We start from the raw sequence: 26,231 nt of genomic DNA on the forward strand, positions 1-26,231 counted from the left end.
TAGCATGGAGGTAAGGCATTTGCCTTTCATGCAGGAGGTCATTGGTTCAAATCCTGGTGCCCCATATGATCCCCCGTGCCTGCCAGGAGCAATTTCTGAGCCTGGAGCCAGGAATAACCCCTGAGCACTGCCGGGTGTGACCCAAAAACCACAAAAAAATAAATAAATAAATAAAAAGAACTCATACTTGTTTACAATACAGGGATATCTCCCACCTTGAAAATATGTCATGTGGACCCAACTTAGAGCTCAGGTGATTAGACACCATCCGTCTAGCCTTGAACCTTGGATCACAGACATAGAATTGACACAGTTCTTCACAACAACTACAGGAAAAAAACCCACCCGGGACATCCTTAATACCGCTGGGCCACCAAGTGCCAGCTCTAAAATGATATCCTGATAACAAAGAAAATGGGAACAACTTGACCTAAGAACAGGCTATCCTACCTCACCAGCTAACGATAAGACAAAATCAGAAGACTTGTCATCCTTTGGTCAGTCCAAAACCCAAGACCACAATTTACAGATGACTGGCTGCTAGAACCATGACTGGACTGAATATGTCTTGAGACCAATAAAAAAGCCCTAGTTTAGGGTTTGAAATACGACCCGCACAACAACCATGATCCCCAGTTCCAAAGGTCCGGCAGAGACAATTGCAATGGAATGGTGCTTCTGGAAACACAATGAAAGGTGCTATCCTAAGTTTCATCCTAGGATCAGTGCAAAGACCAAGACCACCAACCACAGAAGATAGATTAAAATGACACTGAGGGAACATAACTTCTAGAACCACAAAGAAAGACTTCACCATAAGTCCCACTCCTGAACCTGTACAGATACTGAGATCTCTAGATACAGAGGTCTTATCTCATCACCCAGGATGCAGCAGAAGTTTTCCAAACACCATGAAAGCACCACCGGTAGAGTAAATGAACTTGAACGGAGTCTATAGTTAATCCTGTGACAATATACCCAAAGGGTGGAGAAACCCCATAATGCTTAGGCCAAGTGAATCCCTTTTCGAATGACCCCAATATTTACTGTGCCAGTGCAGGAGGGGAAAAAAAGGCAAAAAGCACAAAACGTTTTTATCATTTATCTATTATTTTTTATTCTTCATTTATTATTTTTTTATTTTTATTTACCTATCTACTTTTTGTCGATTACTTTGTTTTGGTGTGGTTATTGAAGTTGTTGTCCCCATTTATATTTATATTGGGGTTTTTTTTGTTATTTTGTTGTTGTTGTTGTTGTTGTTGTTCTTTTCTTTCTTTAGGTGCTCCGCCATGTTTTTTAACTCAAGACCATGGCTTTTTTTGTGGTGCCTATCGTTATCACTGGAGTGCTCACTGGATATTTGACAATTCTTTTTGTATTGTGGGATGTTTCACCTTATTTTTCTACTTCATCTCTCAAACAGACGATGAGAGCCTCTAGAAGGATTCCACGCATTCTCAGCATATTAGACTTTTACCCCAGTTTACTACTTTTCTCTTCTTCAAATAAAACAACATAACTTGAACTATGTAATCCTTCCTCCCAGTTAGAGGGGGAAATAAGGGAGGCACCAAGACTGAGACTTCTAAGTAGTAAGCTAGGTACAGAGGGGACCACATATTCTCGCAGCCCCGGGGGTGAGGGAGGAAGATATGGGAGGTAGGATGAACATGAAGGGGTATGGAGGACAAAACGTTGATAGGAACCCCCTGATCTTATGTAAATATGTACCCATAATATTATTGTCAACAATATGTAAACCACTATGATCAAATAAAAATTATATTAAAAAACTGCAGTAGAATAATACTTAATTCACAAATTCTTACCTGGTAAGGAACAATACTGCCATGAGCTGTGCCCCAGCGTTCTGCTTCCTTTTGGCTAATAAGATAATTAGCAGCTACATGGGTCAGGCATGCCACCTAAGAAAGAAAGAAAGAAAGAAAGAAAGAAAGAAAGAAAGAAAGAAAGAAAGAAAGTAAGAAAGAAAGAAAGTAAGAAAGAAAGAAAGAAAGACAGAAGAATGAGAGAAAAAGACAGAACGAAGGGAGGGAGGGGAAAAATGGAGGGAAGGAAGGAAAATATGGAAAGAAGGAAAGGATGGAAGAAAAGAGGAAGGTAGGAAAGGAGGGAAGGAAGGAGGAAATGAATGAGAAAAGGAAGGAGGAGGAAGAAAAGGAAGGGAAATGGAAAGAAGAAAGGAGGGGAAAAGAAACAGAATGGAAGAGGGAACGAGGGAAGGCAGGGAGGAAGAAGGAAGGTAGGAAAAAAGAAAGGAAGAAAGTAAGGAAGGAGGGAAAAACAGTGAAAGAGGGAAAACAGGAAGAAAGGAAGGAAAAAGGAAGGAAGGAAGGAAGGAAGGAAGGAAGGAAGGAAGGAAGGAAGGAAGGAGAAAAAAAAGAAACAAAATGGAAGAGGGAAGGAGGGAAGGCAGGGAGGAAGGAAGGAAGGAAGGATGAAAAAAGGAAGGAAGGAAAGAGGGAAGGAAAACTAGGTTATTCATCATTAAAAATAGAATATGACAATAAATTTTTCTGTTATTCATTACATATTATTTGAAAAGGATATATGAGGAATAGAAAACTGCTCATGAGCTTAAAAAATATAGGCATAAACATTTTATCAGACAATAAAAGAGCAATATTGTATTTCTGTACAATTTTATTTAATGACTTAGAGAAAAAAGATATTTGGGGTTTTGAGTCACACCCAGGAACACTCAGGTGTTACTCCTGGCTCTGGATTTTATAGTTACTCCTGGAAAGGTCAGGAGACCATATGAGATGCCAGGATTAAATCTGCAAGGTAAATGCCCTACCCACTGTTCTATCACTTCAGCACTTTTTGGATAAAAATAAACACAGAAACACTCAGCTTCAGAAAATACTATAAGAAGGCATAGAAGTTGACCCAGAAGATAGAATATGCGCATCTCCTATCAATGAACTATAGCAAACATGAAGAAAATACCACATTACATGCATGACAATGGAAATCTATGCAGGCCAACACAATGCAAAGAGAATGACGATGACAACTAGCTGACCCAAAAAGTCACAATACACTGAAATCTGAAGTCAAATGCAAAGAAGCACAGAAGAGAAACTTTAACACCTGGAATATAACAGCTCACTACTGAACAACCATTGGGTCAGAGATGAAATCAAAGAGGAAATCAAAAGATTCCTGGAAACAAATGCAAATAAAGACACAAATTAACAGAATTTGTGGGACACAGCAAAAGAAGTACTAAGAGGAAAATTTATAGCTTTGCAAACAAACACACATCAGGAAGGAAGAAGGGTACTACATAAATAGCTTAATGACACAGCTTAAAAAATTAGAAAATGATCAACAAAATGAACCAAAAAATAAGTACGCAGAAGGAAATAACAAAACTTAGAGTGAAAATCAAAAAATCAATCTGAGCTTTGTGTGTTTGTCTACTGTCCTGAACCTCTTGGGAGTGGGCCAGAAAGGGCCCAGAAAATTTTCTCTCCAAGAGGCCATTCAAGGGCCGGAACGCCAAGCAACTGCTTCCAAACATGAAAACTGGCTAACAGCAGTACTTCACAAAAGGCAGGTCCCCTGTTTGTAACATCAGGCTGGAAAAATCTACACCTGCCCACTGGTTTCCAAATGTAAGAAACTGTGAGTGCTGCCTGTGTGTGTTTGTTTACTGTCCTGTCTCCTGAACCTCTTAGAAGTGGGCTGAAAAGGGCCCAGAAAATTCATCTCCCTGAAGCTTCAGAATAGCATGGCCTATGCGGCCGTGCACTCTTTATAATGAAAGAACGCCACTGCAACAAGAAGAAAAAAATCACACTAGGAACTGTGCTGGATAACTAAAGCCCAGCATTACTCTCTGGACTGTCTTCTCTGCTGTGTGCTCAAGCCTAAGATTTGATCCTGTGTGAGGCTTCATCCACGGAGGGTTCCCCTTCTTTGGAGGCGACTCAACCCACACAGAAAGGGCGGAGCAGGAGGAGCGTGGCAGTGCACATCATTTAGCCAATGAATACCGCCACAACACAATACAAGTGTGACAATGGGGAAAAAACGCAGGCCAGCATCAGACATAGAGAATGAAGATCACAATTTTGATGACCAGAAAACGGCCAACCAACTAACCAGTCTCTCAGGTAAGGAGTTTAGACAAGAAATATGGAAGATGCTCAAAGAACTCAAAGAAACCATGATTTGAGTTGAACAGAACACTAATAAGAACCAAAAAAAAATATGAAGACAGAAATCAGAAAACTCCAAACTGAAATAATAGGTCAAATAACAGGCCTGAAAACTCAGTAAACAAATTGAATAACAAAATGGATGAGCTCTCCAACAGGGTAACAGAAGCTGTGAATAGAATTAGTGCTATGGAAGATGAGATAAATAACAACTACATACAGCAGGAAAGATTGGGAAAAAACTTAAAGCAAATGATCAAACAATTGAAAAATTAGTCCAAGAATGGGAACAGATGAAAATAGAAGTATATGATAAGCTCAACAGAAACAACTTAAGAATCATGAATGATTCCAGAGACCCAAGAAGAAAATTTCCAGGAAGAATCAATGGTCAAGAACATCATTAAAGAGAAACTTCCAGAGCTAAAGAATATATGCGATCAAATCCTGCATGCCTGAAGAGTACCAACCAAAAGAGACTGCAAGACACACCTAGTAACAATGATGAATCCCACAGATAGAGACAGGAAAATTACATTCAAGGGAACATTCTTGAGATTTACAGCAGACCTGCCACAAGAAACACTCAAGGCCAGAAAGCAGTGGTGGGAAGTGACAAAACTCAATGAAATAAATGCTTCACCTAGAATACTGTACCCAGCAAAACTCACTTTCAGGCTTGAGGAAAGAATACATGGTTTCACAGACAAACAACAATTCAGAAACTTCTCTAACCATCACGGAGATGGAAATCAAAACAGCTGTGAGGTACCACCTCACACCACAGAGACTGTCACACATCACAAAGAATGAGAACAAGCAGTGTTGGTGGGGATGCGGTGAGACAGGAACTCTTATCCACTGCTGGTGGGAATGCCGACTAGTTCAACCTTTCTGGAGAGCCATATGGAGATTCCTCCAAAAATTGGAAATTGAGCTCCCATATTATCCAGCTATACCACTCCTAGGAATATACCCTAGGAACACAAAAATACAATACAAAAAACCCCTTCCTTACACCTATATTTATTGCAGCACTATTTACCATAGCAAGACTTTGGAAACAACAAAGATGCCCTTCTACAGATGAATGGCTAAAGAAACTGTGGTACATATACACAATGGAATATTATGCAGCCATCAGGAGAGATGACGTCATGAAATTTTCCTATACATGGATGTACATGGAATCTATTATGCTGAGTGAAATAAGTCAGAGAGAGAGAGAGAGAGAGAGAGAGAGAGACGCAGAATGGTCTCACTCATCTATGGGTTTTAAGAAAAATAAAAGACATTTCTCAATAATTTTCAGAGACATAAGAGAGGAGCACTAGATGTTACAGCCGACCTCATGATACTCACCACAAAGAGTGATGAGTTTAGTTAGAGAAATAACCACATTGCGAACTATCCTAATAATGAAAATATATGAGGGAAGTGGAAAGCCTGTCTAATACAGGTAGGGGCGGGGAGAGGAGGAGGGATATTTGGGTCATTGGTGATGGGAATGTTGCACTGCTGATGGGGGGGTGTCATCTTATGACTGAAACCCAACCACAATCATGTTTGTAACCAAGGTATTTAAATAAAAATATTAATAAAAAGTCAATCTGAAAGATCAACAAAAGCAAATGTTTGTTCTCTGAAAAAATAAACAAGATTGATAAACCACTAGTAAAGAAAGGGAGAGACAGAAACTTAATAAACTGAGTTAAAAATGAAGAGATCACTACAGATTCTGTAGAGATTCAATGGGTAATCAGAGATTACTTTGAGAAACTGTGCCACAAAACAGAACCGGGAAGAAATGGGTAAAATTTTCGACTCTTAACTGTATTCCATGGTTAAGTCAGGATGATCTAGCATATCTAAACAGACTCATCACTACTGAGGAAATTAAAATGGCAATCAAAAGTCTTCCCAAAGACAAAAGCCCAAGTCAGATAGATTCACAGCGAATTTTTTCAATCCTTTCAAGAGGAACTACTAACAATCCTTTTAAGGCTCATTCAGGAAATTGAAGAAAGAGAAACACTTCCAAATAGTCTTTATGAAACTCTGATACCAAAACCTGACAGGAATGCTGCAAAAAAAGAAAGCTACAGACCAATATCCCTGATAAACACATTGCAAAGAGCCTCATAAAAATACTACCAAATAAAATCCAAAACCTCATCAAGAAGGTCATACATCATGAGCAAATAGGTTTCATTCCAGAAATGCAAGAATAGTTTAATATACATAAATCAATCAACATAATACACCATATCAACAAAAGGAAAAATAAAGCCATATGATCTTATCAATAGATGCAGAGAAAGCATTTGCTAAGGTCCAACAACCATTCATAATAAAAAAAAAACTCTCAACAAAATCAGAATGGAAGGAACTTTTTTCTGTATAGTCAAGGTCATCTACCACAAGCTATTGGCAAAATTATTTTCAACGGAGATAAATTAAAGGCCTTTCCTCAAACATCTGGCACAAGACAAGGCTGCCTCCTCTCACCACACCTATTCAACATATTTCTGGACATGCTTATCATAACAGTTAGGCAACAAAAAGATATCAAGGGTATCCAGAAAGGAAATCAAACACTATTATGTTGAGTGAAATAAGTCAGAGTATGACAGGCACATCTGTGGAAGAAAAATAGAAGACACTATTGTAATAAACCCAGAGTAAATAGAGAAGAGGACTGAAAGAACTGTCCCATGTTATGAAACTTACCACAAAGTGATGAGTGAAGTTAGAGAAATAAATACATTAACCTATCATGACAATGGTAATGAGAGAGAAAAGTAGAATGCCTGTCTCAGATACAGGGAGAGGGTGGGGGAGTAGGGACATGGGGGCACTGGTGGTGGGAATGTTGTCCTGGGTGTTCTTTTTCTATAAATTAAACCCAACTACAAACATATTTGCAATCATATTGCTTAAAGAAATATATTAAAAAAAGATTAGGTTAGACATAGAATATCTTGTTTTTCCTACAACCTTGGTCCAAGAATTTCAGTCCTGTAAAAATATTTAAAATTGTAAATGAGCTGGTTTCCCCCACCTGCTCCAGGTAGGGAAGCCCCGCCCATCCGTGCAAACGGCGCCAGCCCCCTTCTGCCTGGTTTCCCGCCCACCCAGACTGTCTGTGAAAACAGAGCCAGCCCCCTTCTGCCTGGTTTCCCCCTGCCTGCTCCAGGTAGGGAAGCCCCACCCAGCCCCTTCTGCCTGGTTTCCCCCACCTGCTCCAGTTAGGAAAGCCCCGCCCACCCATGCTCCCCTTCTGCCTGGTTTCCCCCCACATGCTCCAGGTAGGGAAGCCCCGCCCACCCACGCCTAACACAACATATAGGTCTAGCCACCTCAGACCTAACACCCAAATTTCTTAAATAATTAAGAGCCCATAAAATTGGAAGCAAAATACCAAACAAGCCAGAAATACATATATCAAACAAGACAGGTGGCAAAAGCGAGCTCTACTCGATAGGCCTGCAAACCAGGAATCACCAAGAATTGCAAAGAAATATGGGTAAACCAAGGAAGACCCTAACATCTGGAGATACGGAAGGAAACACAAACAAGTTTCCAAGTCCACCAAAACGAACAGATCCAAGAGATGAAGATCTGAAAACAGCCATGAAAAAAGAAATGCAAATCATGGTAAATAAAAAGAAAGAAGCATTAGCCAGTGAGTACAAGAAAATCATGGATGAAAAAATAAGCCAACTAAGAGAAGAACTGCTATAGAATATGAGAAATTCCATACAAATGGAATTTAAGGAAATAATAAATAATGGAAAAAGCCATACGAGCAGAATCTCACAGTTGGAAAAACGTATAGAACAACTCGAAGAAAAACTGCAATCAAAAACTGACCAGGAAACCAACAAGGAAATAAAAGGCATAGGACTGGAAGAAAAAGTCCAGTACTTAATAAACAAAGACAAAAGAAATAATCTAAGAATTGTAGGTATACCAGAAGGGGAGGAAATAGGGAAAGGGGAAGAACAAGTGGTCAGGGAAACAATAGCAGAAAATTTTTCAACCCTCTGGAAAGAGACCTCGATGCAATTCCAGAAAATAAAGAGTCCCTAATAATAGACCCTAATAAGCCAACACCAAGACATATAGTAATCCAAACGGCAAAATAAAAACAAAGAGAAAGATGAACTCTTAAAAGTCATAAGGGAGAAAAAACATCAAGTACAAAGGAAGGGACATAAGAATCAAACCAGATCTCCCATTTGAAACAATTAAAGCAAGAAGACAGTGGAATGACATATTTAAATGACTGAATGAAAGAAATTTCCAACCTAGGGTCCAATACCCAGAAAAACTCTCATTCATATCGGAAGGAAGACTAAAAATATTCTCAAATAAAAATGATCTTGCAATATTTGTGCAAACAAAACCAATCTTATATGACCTACTTAGAGATGAATTACACCATCCAAATCTCCAATTGTAACAACAACAACCCTACACAACACAACTATACAACAGCCTTCTCTGTCAATCTCCCTAAATGTTAATGGTCTAACTCTCCCATTAAAAGACATATACTAGACAACTGGATTAGAAAACATAAACCGGACTTCTGCTGCTTGCAAGAAACACATCTACTAATGCAGGACAGGCACAGACTTAGAATAAAATGATGGAAATCAATTATTCGGGCCAATGGAAAACAAAAAAGAGCAGGGACGGCCATCCTAATGTAAAGGAAAAGTTTCCCCTGAGTTTCCTAACTGCCCTGATCACCCACCCCCCTTCACAATTGTGGGAAAATGCCAGATGTCATGTACTTCCTAAAGCAAATCAATCTACTGTACCTTTCTATTGTTTAAAATACTATATATAGCTTGTAAGCTCATGGCTCAGGGCTGGCATTTTCTGGCTTATGCTGGATTCTAGCACAGCTTCTGCATATGCTTGTAAGAAGATAAACCTCCTGTTTTTGCACGAGACTGTGGTCTTGGTGTCTTTGAATGGTGCATCATTCTCCTGGACTGAACATTGGAGGCCCCAGCGAGATATTCATGCCTGTTCAGGAACATCAATGCCTCACCTCGGGGTTCTGAGAACACCGGCGCCTAGGAGGTAAAATTTGCACTTGGTGTGGGCATTGTGACTGCCGTAAGGGCCCATGAGGGTTCTCGGTGGTGGCTGACAGACGTGTCTAGAGGGCCGCAGGTCACTGATCTGAGGGATGCCTCAGTGAGGTTTGAGGATTCCGAGGATGCTCGGAAGCCCCCTCTGTAAGTATACCCTTCTGTAAGTAAGTGTGGTATACATCTGTAAACTGCCCAAGAATTAGAACTTAGGTCAGACTTTGTCTGTCTGTTACTGTTTTGTGTGAGTTGTTTCTCCTTGTCTTGTGTGATTTGCTTTTATTGAGGAGCCCAAGGGAGAAGTAGCCAGAGGGGCCCTTCTCATCAGGGAGGAGGTCAGGCGAGGCCTCCTCGGCAGGGAACAGAAATCTTGGCTCCAATGAAGGAGACTCCACTGAGCTCCAAGGATCAATGCAAGTCCCGGCCGGGCTTTCCAAACTGGCCGTGAGCCCTTTGCAGATCCTTCAGGTTGGTTTGATTTCATTTTGATCTCATTTTTTAGTTTTGGTTTTATTTTTTGGCTTTCCACTTCTCTGGTTCATTTTCTCCTGTCTCTCTTCAAAACTGGAAGTTACTCAGTGAGGGAAAAATCCCTCCCAGTCGTGGAGAGGTGTGGAGTTCATTGGGCATGGCCCAAAGAGCAAAAGAAATTCGTAAAAGTTTAAAGTAAGAGTGAAGACCGGTCAGTGTGAGTGGTGAAGTGCTTGGCAGAATGTGTGGGGAATTTGTGTGATAACTGATTTCTTGACTGTTACTATCTATTGCCTTTTCTCAGTCAACCATAGAGCAGGCTCAGACTGCTCAGTCCAAGGTCTCTTGCTGGCGAACTTCCCAGAGGTGCAAAAATTGGTGTTAAGTGGCAATTTCTACACTTCCTTGTTATTTTCTGTTTCATTGTGTTTTTGTATTTCAAGGCAGGCTCTGTTAGGGACAGGGCAAGATGGTGGTCGCAAACTCTGCCTCTTTGCTGGCCAGCAGGACTTAAATTTGTCCTGGAGGGGCTGGACTTTGTGACTAAACACCTCAGCCAAAAAGTAAAAATCAGAAAAATCCTGAGAGCTCCGTCTTGTTGCTTCTGACTGGGAAGCTAAAATATTAGTCAGTTAAAAATTTCTTTATTGGAGCTTATCCAAGAAAGAAAAACTTACCCAACTCGCGACCCCTGGTTTACATATCAAAGAAGAAATTGGGAGTGGCTGGGAGTCTAGAAGGAAAAATTGGGTCTTTAAATCTCTTTTTGAGAAATTCCTCTGACTTAAAGTTTTCTTAGAATAAATAATTTGGTGGGAAATGTTGCAAATTATTGTAATTAACTTTTCTAATGAAACTGAGTTCTAATACAGACTGAAAAATGCCACCTGCCATAAGGAATTTCACCAACTCTAAGAAATTATCAATCAGTTCAGAGACAGGTTCCAACAGCATTGTAATGTGGGAATAATACAAATTTTTATATTTCTATTTCTGTTAAAAATAGTATTAATTTTAAGAGGCCAAAACTGTGTGGAAAATGTTGTGGTTAGCGTTTTGATAATATTGTTAATCTTGTGAACGCTAATATTATTGAAATAACTAAATCTAGATAACAATATGAAATTTAATGTGGTTTTAAGGTCTGAATGTAAAAATGCCTAGATTGTCTTTACTAAGTGTAATAATAAAAAAAAAAAACTTGGTCCTGTCAGATAAAAGTAATTCTAGCAATTTGTTTTCTAATTGAAAAAAATAAAATAAATAAATAAATAAAATAAAAATAAAGGTTTTAGGTATTTGTATAAAGTGCAGACCTTTTAAAATTAAAGTAAAATTAGTCATATTTAATATCTCAAAGGTTTTTATAACTTAAGTTATACTGTAGTGCTTGGATGGTTACAATACCTACCTCTCATTTGCTGAAGTTGCATATTGTAAAGCTTAAGTAACTTGGTAACTGGAATTTAAAATATAATATGTTCTGAACACTGTCATAAATTTGGCATTTTCATCAATAAACAGGGTAAATTTGTAGTAAACTCATTTGGACCTATAATAAGTTATAAAGCAGAAAAAAAAATTGTAAAATAAATTTTTAGAAACTGCAAAATGCTATGTCTGAAAATAGTTAAAGACAAAAGACCATTTTGAATAATGTACTAAGTTGTTCAGAAAAATAAAGTAATTAAAATTAAGTGAAAAAAAACCAGACTTTAAGAACTATAACTTCTCTAGATTGTAAATTTAAAATACTTTTAAAAAAATTTATGTTTTGCTTTGGTCTAAAAATTTTGTCAAATCTGACATATAGGAATTTTAACATGAAATACATATAAAGCATAGCTTTTAAAATTTGTTCAATGTTTTAATTAAAAGTCTTATCAAATATTATTTATGTAGAAGAATATGTGGTTATGCAAAATAAAAAAATATGAATTTAATACTAAAAAAAAAAGGTCTAAAGCCTGCCGGAAAATTTGTAAAATATAAATTGCTGGTGTCTAATATGTTTTCTGCTTTAAGCTGAGTCAAAAAGAATAAGCAAACTTCTACTCTCTGTATGTAAATATATTTGCTGCCAAGAATATTAATAAGTGTATCACAAGGAACTTTGTAAATATGAACATGGTTTAAAAAATTGAAAATATGAAAAATCTTATTGTAAAAGCCTCTAGACAATAATCAGGTTTAAAATTTTCTGTGCAAAATTAAGTAACATTTGTTTTTTCTCTCCTCCTTAGCACTTTTAGTTCCATATTTATGTCATGGCATCAGTTTGCTTTGCATAAAATACAAACAAATAAATTTCCTCTCTGCATGAGGAGTAATCCCCGTGCAAACAGGGAATCTTAAAATTAGTAAGGAAATCCCAAAGCCCTCTTTTGGGGAAATAATCAGGCTTGAGGTGGTGTGACAAGCAGGCACCTTTAGGCATCTGGCTAACAAAACCAGGAAGACATCAAGATGAATGGCCTGAAAAAGGAAATGGGAAATTTCCTAGAAATTTCTGGACCTGCACTAACTGGCCATGGACACTCTCACCCTCACCCTCAGTCTCAAGAGAGGACTTGAGGTCAGAGTCTCTTCCAACCCTGAAGAGGAGTGGAACAGGCTACCTCTAGGAAAATCCTGCAGTGGGTGAGAAGACAACAGCCATCCTCGAACCAACTCGTTCTTACATCAGCCTAGCCTAAGTGACTGTGACGTGACAAACCTGCTGTGTCCCCACTCTATCCTCAAAAATTCTCTGTGAGTATTGGGGGTACCCCAAATGGAAATTTCTCCAGTAATATTGTATTTATGCAAAGGAAGGAGCCAAATTTTTTTCAAATATCTGGAAAGGTGCAGGGTGAAGGTGGAAAGAAAAATAATTTTTATAATTAAAGTAAAGTAACCTAGGTGTGAAAGCATTTTTCATTAATTGTACTGGAACAGATCATAAATTATAAATGTAAGCATTAGTCTAACTAAAAATAATTCAGAGCTGTTTGTTAATAATGCTATGATGCTTTTGATTTCTGTTGTTTAACTTGTGTTATCATTAATTGTTACACGCCAGGTGTAAGAGACGGTTCTCTTAGATACAGAACAAGTAAACCCCCCCCCCCCCAGGAACCTCTTCATAAGTCTTTTTCAGATACTTCTCAGAAGCCCACAGCCCAGGTGGTCAGTGGCCTGGACGGACTATCTGAGACTTCAAAGGACCCCCCCCCTGCATATCCATCTGACTCAACTTCCTGGACTGGGCAAAATGAAGATCATCTAATGTACCAGATGACAGCATGGGACTGTGAAACCACTGTTCAGGCATATTGGAAGCTCCCTTCCAGTTGGGACAGGATCGTGATAACCAGATTTGTAGTGAATCACACTTTTTAAAGAGCAGCTGGGGAAGGGGGCATTAAAAAGAAATGCCTTGCATTGCCCTTAAAGTTTTTAATCTGGCCTCCCATTATTGTGTGCTAATTCAGAAGCTGTCCAGAGTGCTATATTATAATTCTGATTCCTTTAAGGCAAAGTTTAGTAGCTGCTCCACCCGGTACCCTCAAGAACTGGTTTCCCTCACCCTGGCAGTCATCCTAGGGATGGGGTTAGCTGCTGAAATTAAAACAGGAACAACTGTGCTTTTAAGGGGGGCCGATCAAATCAGTCAGCTTGAAACAGCCGTCAGGCAAAACCTAAGAGAAATAAAAACCTCAGTTCAAGCTCTCAAAGACTCGCTAACTTCCCTGTCAGAAGTTGTGCTCCAGAATAGAAGGGGGTTAAATCTCCTCTTTGAACAGGAAAGTGGCTATGCATGGCCCTCAAAGACAATGGGGTCGTACAGGCATCCATGGACATACTTAAAAAAGGCTAGACAAAAGGGAACAGAAATCCCGGGTTCAAAACAATTGGTTTCAGTCCTGGTTCAAGCAGTCCCCCTGGTTAACAACTCTAATAATGAATGATTATTAGGCAGCAGTATAAGGCACTTAATCAAACAACCCAAGATCTCTAGGATTAGAGATCAAACAAAAGAAAAGGGGGGATGTAAAGGAAAAGTTTCCCCTGAGTTTCCTAACTGCCCTGATCACCCACCCCCCTTCACAATTGTGGGAAAATGCCAGATGTCATGTACTTCCTAAAGCAAATCAATCTACTGTACCTTTCTATTGTTTAAAATACTATATATAGCTTATAAACTCATGGCTCAGGACTGGCAGTTTCTGGCTTATACTGGATTCTAGCACAGCCCCTGCATATGCTTGTAAGAAAATAAACCCCCTGCTTTTGCATGAGACTGTGGTCTTGGTGTCTTTGAACGGCGCATCATTCTCCTGGACTTAACACTAATATCAGAACAAATTGCATTCAACCTCAAGAAAGTGATCAGACAAGGAAGGTCACTACATACTGATCAGGGGAACAATAGATCAAGAAGTACTAACCATGGTCAATATTTATCCACCTAATGTAGACTCAGCAAAATATATGAGGCAATTACTCACAAACCTGGAGAAACACATGAAGGGAAATGAGATATTAGTAGGGGATCTCAACACACCACTATCACCACTGGATAGATCCAGCAGGCAGAAAAATAGCAAAGTAATAAGAGCCCTAAATGAAAAATTAGAAGATCTATTGCTAGTAGACTTATATAGGGCCTCCACCCCCAAAAAGCAGAATACACATTCTTCTCAAGACCATATGGAACATTCTCCAGAACAGACCATGGCTTAGGATATAAATCTAACTTATATAAAACCACAAGTGTAAGGATAATCAGAAGCACCCTATCAGATCACTATGCAACAGAGGTCAAATTGATTGTAAAAAGAAACAATGGAGAAAATCAAACATCTGGAGATTAAACAACATGCTACTCAAAAACAGTTGGATCAAAGAGCAACTCAAGGAAGAAATAAAAAGATTCCTTGAGACAACTGTCAAAACTTGTGGGAAACAGTGAAAGCAGTAATTAGCAGGAAACTCATAGCAGTACAGGCTTATGTCAGAAAAGAGTAAAATAACAAAATCAACAATTTAAAGGATCACCTTAAGGAACTGGAATAACTGCAACAAAGAAATCCAACCACAACTAAAAATCAAGAAATAATAAAAACCAGAGGAGAAATAAACAATATAAAAACAAAGAAAACAATACAAAAAATCAATGAGTCAGGAGTTGGTTTGTTTTTAACTTTTTATTTTTTTATTTTTATTTAAACAACTTTATTACATACATGATAGTGTTTGGGTTTCAGTCATGTAAAGAACACCACCCATCACCAGTGCAACATTCCTATCAACCAACGTCCCAAATCTTCATCCTCCCCACACAACCCCCGCCTGTACTCTAGACAGGCTTTCTATTTCCCTCAGATATTCTCATATTAGGATAGTTCAAAACGTAGTTATTTCTCTAACTGAACTCATCCCTGTTTGTGGTGAGCTTCATGAGGTGAGCTGGAACTTCCAGCTCTTTTCTCTTTTGTGTCTGAAAGTTATTATTGCAAGAATATCTTTCATTTTTCTTAAAACCCATAGATGAGTGAGACCATTCTGCATCTTTCTCTCTCTTTCTGACTTATTTCACTCAGCATAATAGATTTCATGTACATCCATGTATAGGAAAATTTTATGACTTCATTTCTCCTGACAGTTGCATAATATTCCATTGTGTATATGTACCACAGTTTCTTTAGCCATTCATCTGTTGAAGGGTATCTGGGCTGTTTCCAGAGTTTTGCTATGATAAAGAGTGCTTCAATGAATATAGGTGTAAGGAAGGGGTTTTTGTATTGTACTTTTGTGTTCCTAGGGTATATTCCTAAAAGTGGTATAGCTGGCTCTCATGGGAGCTCGATTTTCAGTTTTTGAAGGAATCTCCATATTGCTTTCCCTAAAGGGTGAACTAGACCGCATTCCCACCAGCAGTGGATAAGAGTTCCTTTTTTCCACATCCCTGCCAACACTGCTTGTTCTCATTCTTTGTGATGTGTGCCGGTCTCTATGGTGTGAGGTTGTACCTCACAGTTGTTTTGATTTGCATCTCCCTGATGATTAGTGATGTGGAGCATTTTTTAATGTGTCTTTTGGACATATGTATTTCTTTTTTGTCAAAGTGTCTGTCCATTTCTTCTCCCCATTTTTTGATGGGATTAGATGTTTTTTTCATGTAACTTTCTGTCAGTGAGTTGTATATTTTGGAGATTAGCCCCTTATCTGATGGGTATTGGGTGAATAGTTTCTCCCACTCAGTGGGGGACTCATGTATCCTGGGCGCTATTTCTTTGAGGTGCAGAAGCTTCTAAGCTTAATATATTTCCATCCGTTAATCTCTGCTTTCACTTGCATGGAGTGCAGTTTTCTCCTTGAAGATGCCTTTAGTCTTAATGTCCTGGAGTATTTTACCTACGTGTTGTTCTATATTTCTTATGGTTTCTGGTCTGATATTGAGGTCTTTCATCCATTTGGACTTAACCTTTGTACATGATGTTAGCTGGGGATCTAAGTTCAATTTTTTGCAAGTGGCTAGCCAGTTGTGCCAACACCACTTATAGAAGAGGCTTTCTTTGCTACATTTAGGATTTCTTGCTCCTTTTTCAAAAATTAGGTGATTGTCTGGGAAACATTCTCTGAGTATTCAAGCCTATTACACTGATCTGAGGGCCTGTCTTTATTCCAATACCATGCTGTTTTGATAAATATTGCTTTGTAGTAAAGTTTAAAGTTGGGGAAACTAATTCCTCCCATATTCTTTTTCCCAATGATTGCTTTCGCTATTCTAGGGTGTTTCATATTCCAAATGAATTTCAAAGGTGCCTGATCCACTTCTTTGAAGAATGACATGGGTATCTTTAGAGGGATCACATTAAATCTGTACAATGCTTTCGGAGTATTGCCAATTTAATGATGTTAATCCTGCCAATCCATGAGCAGGGTATGCATTTCCATTTCCACGTGTCCTCTCTTATTTCTTGGAGCAGAGTTTTATAGTTTTCTTTGTATAGGTCCTTCACATTATTAGTCATGTTGATTCCAAGATATTTGAGTTTGTGTGGCACTATTGGGAATGGGGTTGTTTTCTTAAGGTCCATTTCTTCCTTATTACTATTAGTGTATAGAAAGGCCATTGATTTTTGTGTGTTAATTTTGTAGCCTGCCACCTTGCTATATGAGTCTATTGTTTCTAGAAGCTTTTTCATAGAGACTTGAGGGTTTTCTAGGTAGAGTATCATGTCATCTACAAAGACCAAGAGCTTGGATTCTTCCTTTCCTATCTGGATTCCCTTGATATCTTTTTCTTCCCTGATCACTATAGCAAGTACTTCCAATTCTATGTTCAATAGGAGTGGTGAGAGAGGACAGCCTTGTCTTGTGCCAGAATTTAGAGGAAAGCCTTTCAGTTTTTCTCCATTAGGACAATATTTGCCTCTGGCTGTGGCAGATGGCCTTAACTATATTGAGAAAGGTTCCTTCCATTCCCATCTTGCTGAGAGTTTTTGATCAGGAATTGGTGTTGGACCTTATCAAATGCTTTCTCTGCGTCTATTGATATGATCATGTGATTTCTATTTTTCTTGTTCTTGATATTGTGTATTATGTTGATAGATTTACGGATGTTAAACCAGCCTTGCATTCCTGGGATGAAACCTACTTGAACATAGTGGATGATCTTAATGAGGCATTGAATCCTATTTGCCAGGATTTTGTTCAGGATCTTTGTATCTGTATTCATCAGAGATATTGGTCTATAATTTTCTTTTTTGGTAGCATCTCTGTCTGGTTTAGGTATCAAGGTGATATTGGCTTCATAAAAGCTATTTGGAAGTATTCCTGTTTTTTCGATTTTATGAAAGAGTCTTGCCATGATTGGTAGTAGTTCCTCTTGAAAAGTTTGAAAGAATTCATTAGTAAATCCATCTGGGCCTGGGCTTTTGTTTGGGCACACATTTGAATACTGTCTTAATTTCCTCAATAGTGATGGGTGTGTTTAGATATGCTACATCCTCTTCCTTCAACCGTGGAAGATTATAAGAGTCCAAGAATTTATCCATTTCTTCCAGGTTTTCATTTTTAGTGGCATAGAATTTCTCAAAGTAGTTTCTGATTACCCTTTGAATCTCTACCATATCAGTAGTGGTCTCTCCTTTTTTCATTCCTAATACGAGTTATCAAGTTTCTCTCTCTCTTTCTTTGTTAGTTTTGCCAGTGGTCTATCAGTCTTGTTTATTTTTTTCAAAGAACCAACTTCTGCTTTCATTGATCTTTTGGATTGATTTTTGGGTTTCCACTTCATTGATTTCTGCTCTCGGCTTTGTTATTTCCTTCTGTCTCCCTATTTTTGGGTCCTTTTGTTGAGTACTTTCTGATTCTATGAGCTGCATCATTAAGCTATTCAGGTATGCCACTTCTTTTTTCCTGATGTGTGCTTGCAAAGCTATAAATTTTCCTTTCAGTACTGCTTTTGCTGTGTCCCATAGGTTCTTATAGTTTGTGTCTCCAATGTCATTTGTTTTCAGGAAGGTTTTGATTTCCTGTTTTGATTTCATCTTGGACCCACTGGTTATTCAGTATTAGGCCGTTTAACTTCCAGGTATTAAAGTTTTTCTTCTGTGTCACTTTGTAGTTCACATATAATTTCAGGACCTTGTGGTCAGCGACGGTAGCCTGCAAAATTTCTATCCTCTTGATATTATGGAGGTATGTTTTATGTGCTAGCATGTAGTCTATCCTGGAGAATGTCCCCTGTACATTAGAGAAGAATGTGTATCCAGGCTTCTGGGGTGGAGTGTCCTATATATATCTACTGAGCCTCTTTCTTCCATTTCTCTTCTCAGGTCTAGTATATTCTTGTTGGGTTTCAGTCTGGTTGACCTGTCAAGTGTTGACAATGCCGTGTTGAGGTCTCCCACAATTATTGTGTTGTTATCGATATTATTTTTCAGATTTGTCAACAATTGTATTAAATATCTTGCTGGCCCCTCATTCGGTGCATATATGTTTAGGAGAGTGATTTCTTCCTGCTGTAAGTATCCCTTGATTAATACAAAATGTTCATCTTTGTCCCTTACAACTTTCCTAAGTATAAAGTTTGCATCATCTGATATTAGTATGGCCACTCCAGCTTTTTTATGGGTGTTGTTTGCTTGGATGATTTTACTCCAGCCCTTTATTTTGAGTCTGTTTGTTCTGACTATTCAGGTGCGTTTCTTGTAGGCAGCAGAAGGTTGGATTGAGTTTTTTGATCCATTTAGCCACTCTGTGTCTCTTAACTGGTGCATTTAGTCCATTGACATTGAGAGAAAGAATTGTCCTAGGAGTTAGTGCCATCTTTATATCAAAGTTTGGTGTGCCTGTTGGTCAGTCTTGTCTTAAAGTAGGCCGTTCAGTATTTTTTTAAGAATGGTTTTGAGTCTGTAAAGTTTGTGAGCTGTTGTTTGTCTGTGAAACCATGTATTGTTCCTTCAAATCTGAAAGTGAGTTTTGCTGGGTGCAGTATTCTAGGTGAAGCATTTATTTCATTGAGTTTTGTCACTATGTCCCAACACTGCCTTCTGGCCTTGAGTGTCTCCGTTGACAGGTCTGCAGTAAATCTCAAGGATGTTCCCTTGAATGTAATTTCTCTTTTCGATCTTGCTGCTTTAAGAATTCTATCTCTATCTGTGAGATTCAACATTCTGATTAGGATGTGTCTTGGGATGTTTTTTTCTTGGGTCTCTTTTAGTTGGTACTCTTCAGGCATGCAGGATTTGATCGCATGTATTCTTTAGCTCTGATAGTTTCTCTTTAATGATGTTCTTGACCGTTGATTCTTCCTGGAGATTTTCTTCCTGGGTCTCTGGGACTCCAATGATTCTTAAGTTGTTTCTGTTGAGCTTATCATAAATCTATTTTCATCTGTTCCCATTATTTGAGTAATTTTTTAATTGTTTGATCATTTGCTTTAAGGCTTTTTTTTCCCATTTCTTCTGCTGTATGGAATTGTTATTCATCTCATCTTCCAGTGTACTAATTATCTCCTCAGCTGCTTTTAACCCATGGGAAAGCTCAACCATGTTTTTCTTTAATTTATGTACTGAATTTTTCAGACCTGATATTTGACATGAAATTTCAGTTTGGAGATTTCTGATTTCTATCTTCATATTCTTTTGATTCTTATTAGTGTTCTCTTCTATACTTACTTTGAGTTCTTTGATCATCTTCCATATTGCGACTCTAAACCCCTTATCTGAGAGACTGACTAGTTGGTTGGTCATGTTCAAGTCATCAGAGTTGCCATCGTCATTCTCTACGTCTGGCTCTGGCCTACTTTGTTTCCCCATTGTCACACTTGTATTGTGGGTTTTTCTATGTGTTGTGGTTGTATTCATTGACTAAATGATGTGCACGGCTGCAAAGCAGAGTGGCCACGCTACTCTGGCTCCTCCCTTTCTGGGCGTGTAAACTCACATCCAGGGAAGGTGAGCCATCCGAAGATGAGCCACACATAGGATGAAATCAGGCCAAAAAATGCAGCACAGCACAGAAGACAGGCAGATAGCGGTGCTGGCATCTGAGTTCCCAGAAATCCTTTAGAACTTTAATCCTAGTCTGAAATGGGTAATCCCATTTCCCATCCTCTTACTGACAAAGGTGAAAGAGCTTGAAGCCTCCAAAACCTTCACTGTGGTCTCCAGGGTCAGCCAGAAAATTGACATTCACCTCTGAAGCAGGCAGGATCCCTGGCAGGAACGCTGATGAAATCCAGTCTCAGGCAGCTGAAAACAACATGACCCAAGGTGACTTCTGCACCCTTCTGACTCCTGGCAGAAACCAGCAGGAATCAGTGTGTGTATGTCCCGACCTACCTCTGAAGCAGGCAGGATTGCAGGCAGGAAAGCAGATGAAATCCAGTCTCAGGCAGCTCTGAAGGAGGCAGGATCACCAGCAGGAACGCTGATGAAATCCAGTCTCCGGCAGCTGGAAATCATGTGACCCAAGATGGTTTCTGTGCCCTTCTGACTCTTGGCAGAAATCAGCAGAAATCAGTGTGTGTATGTCCCAACCCACCTCTGAAGCAGGCAGGATCACCGGCAGAAACACTGATGAAATCCAGTCTCAGGCAGCTGAAAACAACATGACCCAAGATGACTTCTGCACCCTTCTCGAGTTGTTTTTTTTTTTAAATAAACAAGATAGACAAACCACTGGCAAAACTCACAAAAAAAAGAGGGAAATCACCCAAATTAAAGGATCACAAACGAAAGAGGAGAGATTACAACAGAACCCCAAGAAATACAACATATCATGAGGTCATATTATGAACAACTATACTCAGTTAAGCTTAAGAACCCAGCAGAGGGGCCCGGAGAGATAGCACAGCGGCATTTGCCTTGCAAGCAGCTGATCCAGGACCAAAGGTGGTCGGTTCAAATCCCAGTGTCCCATATGGTCTCCCGTGCCTGCCAGGAGCTATTTCTGAGCAGACAGTCAGGAGTAACCCCTGAGCACTGCGGGGTGTGACCCAAAAACCAAAAAAAAAAAAAGAACCCAGCAGAAATCGACAAATTCTTGGAAAAATACCAGCTACCAAGACTGGAATCTGAAGATCTAGAAAACCTTAACAGGCTAATCACTTCAGAGGAAATCAAAGATGTAATTAAGAAACTCCCTAGGAGCAAAAGTCCAGGTCCAGATGGTTTTACAGGTGAATTCTATCAAACATTCCTAGAAGACTTACTACCATTGATCCACAGGCTCTTACAAACCATAGAAAAGACAGGAACCCTCCCCACCTCCTTTTATGAGGCAAATATCCCACTCATTCCCAAAGACGGCAAGGACAGCACCAAGAAAGAAAACTACAGACCAATCTCACTAATGAACATAGATGCAAAAATTCTCAACAAAATTTTAGTAAACCGAATCCAGCACTACATCAGTAAGATTATACACCATGACCAAGTGGGTTTCATCGCAGGGATGCAAGGTTGGTCAACATACATAAATCAATCAACATCATACACCACATCAACAACAAAAAAGAAAAATCACATGTTCACATCAATTAATGCAGAGAAGGCATTTGACAAAATTCAACACCCATTCATGTTGAAAACACTCAGCAAAATAGGTCTGGAAGGAACCTTTCTCAAGATAGTTACAGCCATCTATGAAAAGCCCACAGCCAACATTATCCTCAATGGCGAAAAATTGAAAGCATCTTCACTAAGCTCAGGAACTAGGCAAGGCTGTCCACTCTCTCCACTCTTATTCAATATAATCTTAGAAGTCCTAGCAATAACAATCCGACAACAGAAGGGAATCAAAGGAATCCAAATTAGGAATGAGGAACTCAAACTATTCCTCTTTGCAGATGATATGATGATATACATAGAAAACCCTAAAGAGTCCACAGTAAAACTTCTAGAAATAATTAACCAATACAACAAAGTGGCTGGCTACAAAGTCAATACACAAAAGACAGTAGCATTTCTCTACACAAATAATGAAGTAGAGGAGAGAGATTAAGAATTCATTTCCATTTAAAATAGTAACAAAAACATTAAATACCTAGGGATCAACCTTACAAGGGAAGTGAAGGACTTATACCAGGGAAACTTCAAAACATTTCAGAAAGAAATTGAAGAGGATCTAAGGAAATGGAAGAACATCCCATGCTCATGGGTAGGTAGAATCAACATAGTCAAAATGACTATCCTACCCAACCTCCTATATATATTTAATGCAATCCCCATCCAAATTCAGACATCATTCTTTAAAGACTTAGAACAATCAATCATAAAATTCATCTGAAACCACAAAAGACCCAGGATAGCCAAACACATACTGAAAAACAAGAAGCTGGGTGGCATCTCACTACCTAATCTGAAGCTATACTATAAAGCCATAGTGATCAAAACGGCATGGTATTGGTACAAGAAAAGAGCCTCAGACCAGTGGGTTTGAACAAAATTTCCAGGCATAAGCCCCCAGACATATAGTCAATTAATATTTGACAAAAGAGCCAAGAACTTGAAATGGGACAAAGAAAGTCTTTCCAACAAATGGTGTTGGTATAACTGGAAAAGCATTTGTAAGAAATTGAAAATTGACCCATATCTCACCCCATATACAAAAGCCAACTCAAAATGGATCAAAGACCTTGAAATCAGACCCCAAACCATAAAGTTTATTGAGAAAAAATAGGCAGAACGCTCAAAGACCTATATATCAAAAAAGTCTTTGATGATAGATTGCCAATGGCAAGAACTTTAGCATCAAACATAAACAAATGGGACTACACCAAACTAAAAAGCTTTGGCATGGCAAAAGAAACCATACTTAACACAAGAAGACAGTTAACTGAATGTCAGATAAAGGGCTGATATCCAGAATATACAAAGCACTCAGAAAGATGAGCTCCACAAAACCAAATAAAGCCAAAGAAAAATGGGGAGTGAAATGAAAAGACACTTCACCAAAGAAGATCGAAAGATGGCCAACAAAAACATGAAAACATGTTCACCTTCACTCTTCATTAGGGAAATCCAAATAAAGACAACAATGAGGTACCACCTTACAACAGTGAGGATGGCTCACATCTAAAATAATGAAAACAACCTCTTCTGGCGGGGTTGTGATATGAAAGGCACTCTCATCCACTGCTGGTGGGAATGCCCCTAGTCAAACCCCTATGGAGAACAGTCTGGAGAGTGCTCAAGGAACTCAAATCGAGCTGCCATTTGACCCAGCAATTGTTCTCCTGGGTATCTACCCCCAAGTCGGAATGGCATTCATCCCAAAATATGTGTGCACCCAACTATTTATCGCAGAACTCAGTATAATAGCCAAGTCTTGGAACCAACCTTGATGCTCAACAACAAATGAGTGGATCATTAACATGTGGTATCTATACACAATGGAATACTACATGGCAGTAAGAAATGATTCAATCACAGACTTTGCAGCAACATGGATGGACCTAGAACATATTATGTTAAACGAAGTAAGATGAAAGATAAACACAGAATGATAGCACTATTCTGAAGCTACACCATATATACAACTAATATTCAAAGATCAAATAACAGGACTTAACAGGGTAGAAATTCCAAACACTGCAACATCACACATATACTGGACAGAAGTGCCCAAAGCACATGAAAGAGGAACATCATAAACTCTCGACCACACAACCATAAAGAAACCAGCAACTGCAGAAACAGCAGCATAGAGAGAATCAGCCTGTTACTGCAAAGGCTCATAATAATCTCTTAGGGATCTTATACAAGGTTACAGGTAAAGAATACCATGGGAAATCACTGACTCCAACGGAAGTATTTCAAAATAATAGGTGTTAATGCCTTAAACTTAATATATTTAAAGTAACCTCTCAGCTTTTCTGTCCACAGGCGTTTTTGGATACAAAGGATGGACAACCTAAGATGGCATCTCGGAGCTAAGCCACACGAGATACCATACCCAGGTTGTGTTACAAGATTGTCTCGATAAAACTTTTTAACACACCCTTTATCTCTAGGGTATACCTTCTTTTAGGAGCTAAAGCATGTGACCAGCCAGACCACCGAAGCAGCAACTATGACCTGCAGACTTATACTACGGGGCCTATTCATCGAACATATTCCAGCAAAATAACATGCCCCATGCTCTTTTCACCTCTCTTCTCACTACTCCTTCTTACCTTTTTTTCCTATTTAATCTTATTTTCCCCTTTCTTCCTTTCTGCCCCTTCCAAATACTCTCCCCTGTCCCCCTTCCAGGAATCCGACTACCCCTTTACCCCTCAATCCCATCCAGATTTTCCAACTTATTAAAACTCTTCACCCTCATTTCTTAATCTATTAGGCATAAAGACTGACCTCCTACCCCAACGAACCAGTACCCAGCACCCAAGCGAAGGGACATCCACTCAAACCCACACCTCTTCCCTGACAGGAAAAGACAACCAACACCCCTACTGACTCATGCTGTGTGGCCCTCCCTACCAATTTATCCTAATGTGGACTATTGGTGGATACCAGACTTAGCCCTAAAAGGACTTTACACAAGACCCCCCCTCCCTCAAATCTTTTACCAATCTCAGGAAGGGCAGGGTGTGCGATGAAAAGGCACCTTGGGGGCCTGGAGAGATAGCACAGCGGTGCTTGCCTTGCAAGCAGACAATCCAGAACCTAAGGTGGTTGGTTCAAATCCCAGTGTCCCATATGGTCCCCCATGCCTGCCAGGAGCTATTTCTGAGCAGACAGCCAGGAGCAACCCCTGAGCACCGCCGGGTGTGACCCAAAAACCAAAAAAAAAAAAAAGAAAGAAAGAAAAGGCGCCTGGGAACCCACACCCCACAAGAAAATCTCAAAAGACAATGAGGAAACCTATTCTTCCATCATAAGACCTGTATAACATTACCTCTTTATTTTTTATTTCATTTTACTTAAAATCATTTTTCTCTATACATATGTGAGCAAATATATTTTTTATTTCTATTTTTATGTTTTTTGGGTGTATGACTTGTTTCTCTGTTCTTTTCACCCCTAAATGCACCGGCAATATAATGAAGCACCATTTCTTCCTGCAAAGGCACACTAAAAAGGGGAAATCTCACATATATAAACAAGCTCTTATCTACTAGAGATAAGAACTCATAATTATTTACAGTACAGGGGAATCTCCCACCTTGAAAATATGTCATGTGGATCCAGCTTAGACTCCAGAAGACACCTTAGACACCGACCGTCCAGACTTGAATCCTGAACCCCAGACATAGAATCGACACAGTTCTTCACAATAGCTACAGGAACCATAGCCCATCTGGGACATCCTGAATACTACTCAAACTCCAACATGTGCCAGTTCTACTATGATATCCTGACAACAAGGAAATTGGGAACAAATGGACATAAGAACAGGTTGTCCTACCTTATCAACTAATGATAAAACAAAATCAGAAGACTTATCACACTATGGGCCATGCAAAAGCCAAGAACGTGATCTACAGATGACTGGCTGATAGAACCATCTTCGGGCAGTATTTATTCTGGGACCAACAAGAAAGCCCTAGTCTAGGGTTTGTTCTATGACCTGCACATTACCTCTAATTCCAGAGACCTGACTGAGGCAATTGCAACTGAATGTGTCTTCTGGAAACATAATGAAAGACGATATCCCAGGCTCCATCCAAGTTTCAGTGCAAGGGCCAAGACAACTACCCACAGAAGACAGATTTAAATGACATCGAGGAAACAAAACTTCTAAAATCACAAAGAAAGTTTTCATCATAAGTTCCACTCCTTAACCTGTGCACAGACTGAGACCTCTAGATTTAGAGGTCTGTTTTTATCATCCAGATCAGAGCAGAAGTCTTCCATATGGCACAAAAACACCAAGGGGAGAGTAAATGAACATGAAAGGAGTCTATAGATAATCCCATGACAATATATTCCAAGAATAGAGAAACCCTGTATCTCTTAGG

At 39.1% G+C, this 26,231-nt stretch overlaps 1 protein-coding gene across 2 annotated transcripts in view; it reads right to left on the minus strand.

The window, feature by feature from the left end:
* Positions 1-26,231, minus strand: part of SUGCT (succinyl-CoA:glutarate-CoA transferase) — a 1,072,384-nt gene that overhangs the window by 873,125 nt on the left and 173,028 nt on the right. Inside the window, exon 9 of one of the 2 annotated variants that reach the window (XM_049781876.1) lies at positions 1,833-1,928. The exons of the other annotated variant lie outside the window; for it this stretch is intronic. Within the exon in view, the coding sequence (XP_049637833.1) occupies positions 1,833-1,928 (96 nt within the window). The remainder of the gene's footprint in view (positions 1-1,832; positions 1,929-26,231) is intronic. 2 annotated transcript variants of the gene reach the window in all.

The sequence above is a fragment of the Suncus etruscus genome, chromosome 10 (assembly GCF_024139225.1).
Source record: "Suncus etruscus isolate mSunEtr1 chromosome 10, mSunEtr1.pri.cur, whole genome shotgun sequence".
In the NCBI taxonomy this organism is placed as follows: Eukaryota; Metazoa; Chordata; class Mammalia; order Eulipotyphla; family Soricidae; genus Suncus; species Suncus etruscus.